The sequence below is a fragment of the Frankliniella occidentalis genome, unplaced genomic scaffold (assembly GCF_000697945.3).
Source record: "Frankliniella occidentalis isolate FOCC.00 unplaced genomic scaffold, Focc_3.1 Scaffold26, whole genome shotgun sequence".
Lineage (NCBI taxonomy): Eukaryota > Metazoa > Arthropoda > Insecta > Thysanoptera > Thripidae > Frankliniella > Frankliniella occidentalis.
This window is the reverse complement of record NW_026267156.1, coordinates 2,298,809-2,303,874: the sequence shown is the minus strand read 5'-3', so window position 1 is coordinate 2,303,874 and position 5,066 is coordinate 2,298,809. Positions and strand designations below refer to the sequence as shown.

Genomic DNA, 5,066 nt, shown 5'->3' with positions numbered 1-5,066 from the left:
CGAAAACCCACTCTAACTCCCAAACGGACAAAATTTTAGTCGAAAGGGGGGCCCTTGAACGAATTAGAGGTAACGAACGACGCGGTGTTTTGGTGGTGCAAAACGGGAATTTGATGAATACTACGTGACCAGCGCCTACCCCCCCTCCCCCCCTCCGTGACCGACCGTAGTGCAAGGTGAAACCCCCCCTCCCCCCAAAATGAACTACGTAGTATATGAACGGCCCCTAATAGAACAACTAAAGAAGAAATACCCTGCAGTATTTATTTAGTAAAGATGACAGTTCATGTATTGTTTGGTTTAGTGCATTAGTAGTATTAAAACCCAATTGTCGACCAGTATTTTACAAAAAATATTTGGTGCCATATAGTGAACGTGAAGGAGTGACTACAGTATTAAGGACCAAACTTCAAGAAGGAAGATACGTTAGAGTGGAGGGGCTAGAATGCGCGTCACCAGTGTGGCCTGTACCAAAGCCACACAGGTCAGAAATTAAAGTTGTTCACGATTACAAGAGAACTGTCAACCCTTGTATTGTGGACCATTACCCCTTTCCAGTGCCAGTGGGTATATTCAATGCAATGAGAGGATGCAAATATTATTGTTTGTTAGGTTGTGCTGATGCTTTCATGCAATTGAAACTAGATGAGAAGTCTCAAGAAATTTTGGTGCGGAATACCTGCATTGGACTACTGAAACCAACAAGACTGCCATATGCTTTAGCCAGTGCCTGTTTCGAATCCGCGAAAGATCAAGTATTGGGTGATTTAAAGAGAACCGAAGCTTAAATTGACGACATCATCATTGGAGGAGAAACCATTGAAGATTGTAGAAGAAATTTGCATTAAGCTTTGAGCAGATTAGAGAAGCATAAAGTAAGAGTGAGGTATGAATTAATGAAGCTGCATCAAACTGACATTGAGATTTTTGGCTATGTACTGGGCCACAACATTTACAAGCCATCTAAGAAGAAAGTGACTGCCATCGTAAACTGTGCTGTTCTGAAGAATCCTTCAGAAGTGCAAACTTATGTGGGAATGATAAATTTCTATGGAAAAATCCTGCCAAAAGCTAGTAAAATGTTCAAACCATTATGTGATTTACTTGCCAAAGATGCTGTGTGGGCCTGGAATGAGAGATATGAGAAAGCTTTTTGAACTTAGTAAGGAAATGAAGTTGAAGAGTAAAGCTTTGGCAGTCTACGATCCTTCAAAAGAATTAGTTTTGATTAGTGATGCCTCGCCTGTTAGAGTTGGTGCTCAAATCCATGAAAGACTGAGAGACATATCATTTAATTTCTAATCATTTTCGTTGTGTTGACAATTTTCACAATACGTTGTTGGTCCTCGTTTTGAGTTTCATTAGTTGATTTCTTGGACGCAGGCGACCAAGGCTTGGAAGAGTTTAAAGGGTAAGATGGCGAGACCAGCGATGCCGATGATGGGTCCGGCGATGACGCCGACCACGGGGATAGCCAAGGCGTATTTGACAAGGCTGGCCACGGCCTTCAGCCCCTCAACAACGTCTGTGCTCAAAAGACCGATGCATTTCGCGATCGACGAATCTTGGTGAACAAGCCCAAAGGTATCGCGCTGCGACGCTGCCGCGGCCTGCAAAATCAGAAAGACACGTGTGCAGGTGGTGTCCCAAAAATTTGGTTGCTGCCGTTACCGCACTTTCAAAAGTGTTTGTGACTTCACGAAAAAATGTTACAAAATGTTTAGCAAGGGAAAAAATACGAAAATACAGTCAGTTATTTTCTTTTGCGGTTAAAGTTACGAATAACTTTCGTAAAGATCAATTCAGGTAAACAATTTGGATTCTCATTTGAGTAAACGGTCGAAAACACACTTCAAATTGCTAACGAAGACCAGGTTCTCAATGCACTCCTGGAACTAATTCTTTGAACAAACTGTTCATGATGCAAACCGATTGTTCGTGAGAAACTTCCTATCATTAAAAAGAATCGCTTTGCCATACAAACAATGCCTTCGCAATACAAAAGTTAAAATAGTTCGTAGCGTTGAAAAACATTTAGTTCGTTAGCATTTTGCAGTATATAGAAGACGATTCGTTTACCGTTTCAGAACGAGCATGACATCACAAAGATGTTCTATGTTACACCATCCTGTCGTATAACTAAGATCTGTATAACTGTTCGAAATTAAGTACTTTTTAACATCAAAGAAATCTCGGCTTTCATTATTTTTTATACAAAAACTTCAAACTTTTATGTTAGGGCTTTGGATTTTACGAAGCAATTCGTTAAGCAACACAAGCAAAAATTAGCCAAAAAAATCGCAAAATCCGGAAATTTTAAAACAGTACTTGGGTGTAACCCTTCTTTTGTTCTCGCTTAACATTTGCAGGTGGCAAAATTTGGCTTCCAAAAGGAACCCCAAAATATTTGCGTGCAAAGGAGGGAGGCCATATAGTTTGCAGTTGCGTGACTTGGGTTGCACCCGATAAGATATTGACACAGTTGACACACTGTTTAAATATACTAATATTTCTGGTTTGCGATTTTGGTCTAAAGGCGCTCTGTGAACAATTGCTCTGACAATGCCACTCACCAGGGTACGTCTTGAAATCAGACACATTTATCCTACCTGTAAAGATGCAATGCATCCCAGCACTAGTACAACACACAGCAAGGACTTCATGGTGAACTGGTGAACGCGTAGTGAATTGCTGCACTGTGCCCTGTAAAACAAGCGCAGCCAGGGTGATGGTTTTATACCGTTCCTAGTTCACTAGGTCTAGCCTCATTCTGGTCCAAGTTCAAGTACCACAAACGCTGTGATTGTGTTATCAGACAGGTGTGGAAGACTTCTAAGTAATGACGTGTAGTTACTTTCTTCTGACGTTTCCCTACTAATTCTACAGAACAATGCTTCAAATGGAGTGCACCACTTAAGACTTTCTACGTGAAAATTTGCATAGGAACTACTTTTGTGCTGCAGTAACTTATCAAGAAAATAGGATTACTAAAGTTTTTCGCTATATTACTAAACGTGGTCTACCATTTCAAATAACTTGCAAAAAGTTTGTCATGGAGCATTTGCGAGAGGGCAATAACTCCGGGAATCATGTGCACACCTGCCTGAGAATATCGTGATAAAAACTAATCGAAATCAACAAAAATCGCTTAAACTGAGCGGGAACTCATACAAATTAATCGAAATAAACGTTTTCTACCACTAAAAAACTAAGAAATGAATGTAAGCGGACGGGAACCACTTGAAATCAAGTATTTCGGGAATCATGTGTACACGTCAAGAGGGAGTTATTGCCCCTCTAGCATTTGTTACAAAACAAATGTTAAAATAAAAACGGTTTAGTCGTGCATTTTCGTAAAAATACACATTCCAAAATATTATGTATGAATAATTATGTACATACATACAAAATCTATCTTTCAGGTCTGCAGACATGACAACGAAAATTGACAAGAGACTTCATACCTTTTCCAGTTACACTGATAACTGAACAGAACATGTCAAATTGTATGGAGGTATTAGTGTGTACTTGACCAAGTACACACCACGTCCTGCATACATGTAGGTGTGCAGATGATACTGCATTTAAGCGCACACTTGGGTTTCCAGAGTGGAGTAGCATCGCGTGCCATAGAGGAATACGCGGGGCTTGGCTTGGTCGAAAAGGGTAGTGGTGTAAACTGGTTAAACCTTTTTGGGACAAAATTGCGCACAGGAGCAGGTTGTCAAATGTCAACCCCTCTATTTGCTCTTACTCCCCAGCTCGAGGAAAAATAGGGTAAAATAGCAACCAATGTGATGGCGGTATCGTCACAAGTTCGACGCCTTATCTCGACATCGTTTCGGTATCCCATTTCGCACTTGAGGGCTCGCGCCCCGCCTAGTATGCATTCAGACGCCGCCCCGACCCCTGACGCCGCCCGGATGTCGTGCGCCGGCCGACAACAACCACATCGCATGCCTCAATAGCTTTCTTTATGCAAGTGCATGTATTCAAAGTGAGGGGGTGGGGGGCAATCTGCATCTTAATTTCGGACCGTGGGCCGTGCAACTTGTGCTCAAATGTGTTTGCCGTCATGCCATTATCGGTAATGCGAGATAGGTCCTCGCATGTGAGTTATATAGAGGGGGAAAGGGGGCTTTTGTCTTGGCGTAGTCGTGATGCCTTAGAATGAGCTTAGAAAGTAATGTGAACACCAATTTGTCTGAACCAAAGCAACTTTCAGTAAAAACAAATATCTTGAAATGCGTTTGACCTCCCCTTTTTGTTTTCTCTCCTCTTTTTGTTTTGCTTTTTGCAAGTATCTGCGGTGCCTGTCATTAGCAGCCTGCGGGCCCCCGCCCAGACCTGCCCTGTCCACTGAGCCTCCCTTGTTTGCTGCGGCTCTCTTCATCCCGAGTGTCGCCCTGGTAATGGTCGAGTAATGGCCGAAAAGCCTTTAAACGCAAGCAATTTGCCACAATTGCAACAGAACGATCAAAATGAAGCCGGCCGAACGCACGCGCGCGCGCGTGTGTGTGTGTGGCGCAAGTATGTGGCAAAGGTGTGGTTTTTGCACCATCAATTAATGCCGAAGAGAGCCGTGTGCGGAAAAGATCACTTTCTAGTCTCGTAGAAGCACTTTGCACGGCAAACGATTACGTCTGGCGCATCGCTCTCTGCTCTGGAAATCCAAGTGTACGAATGTCGCTCACTTGCAGGTGAGCGAATAGATTCGCTCACTTGCAGGTGAGCGAATAACCATTCGCACACTTGCAGGTGAGCGAATAACTATTCGCTCACTTGCAAGTGAGCGAACAACTATTCGCACACTTGGAGGTGAGAAAATAAGAATTCGCATACTTTAAATGAGATTTGGATGTAAATAAGCATCTTTTCACGGTTAAAGTAGAACAGGTTACTATTATCTCTGTTTGAGCTCCAGAACATATCTCATACATTGCATTATATTACAACTCTATTACCCACTGCTTATAATAACTCAGGTGGCTACGCTGCCTTCTAGACTCACAACTTTACCAACGCCTGAATAAGACTGTTCAGCGTGTAAATTGCCAGGCACCATT

At 42.5% G+C, this 5,066-nt stretch overlaps 2 protein-coding genes across 2 annotated transcripts; one reads left to right on the top strand and one right to left on the bottom strand.

Annotated features, from left to right (window-relative positions):
* Nucleotides 1-445: 445 nt before the first annotated feature.
* On the top strand, nucleotides 446-1,302 carry LOC127749008 (uncharacterized). The gene is made up of 4 exons (XM_052265323.1): nucleotides 446-467; nucleotides 559-762; nucleotides 850-1,031; nucleotides 1,114-1,302. Exons 1-4 carry the CDS (start codon nucleotides 446-448, stop codon nucleotides 1,300-1,302), a joined length of 597 nt encoding a protein of 198 aa, XP_052121283.1.
* Nucleotides 1,274-2,748, bottom strand: LOC113211520 (uncharacterized). The gene is made up of 2 exons (XM_026429909.2): nucleotides 2,610-2,748; nucleotides 1,274-1,610 (listed from the first exon to the last, which is right to left on the bottom strand). The coding sequence occupies exons 1-2, from the start codon at nucleotides 2,661-2,663 to the stop codon at nucleotides 1,362-1,364; spliced, it is 303 nt and encodes a 100-aa protein (XP_026285694.2). The 5' UTR covers nucleotides 2,664-2,748; the 3' UTR covers nucleotides 1,274-1,361.
* Nucleotides 2,749-5,066: the final 2,318 nt, after the last annotated feature.

Bases quoted from the DNA above. Each gene is read 5' to 3' on its own strand.
- LOC127749008 (XM_052265323.1), top strand. From the start codon at position 446: ATGCGCGTCACCAGTGTGGCCT. The intron at 763-849 runs GTGATTTAAAGA...ATTTGCATTAAG, and splicing joins CGCGAAAGATCAAGTATTGG to CTTTGAGCAGATTAGAGAAG. The intron at 1,032-1,113 runs GTGGGAATGATA...TACTTGCCAAAG, and splicing joins CTTCAGAAGTGCAAACTTAT to ATGCTGTGTGGGCCTGGAAT.
- LOC113211520 (XM_026429909.2), bottom strand. From the start codon at position 2,663: ATGAAGTCCTTGCTGTGTGTTGTACTAGTGCTGGGATGCATTGCATCT. The intron at 1,611-2,609 runs GTAGGATAAATG...CTGATTTTGCAG, and splicing joins GATGCATTGCATCTTTACAG to GCCGCGGCAGCGTCGCAGCG.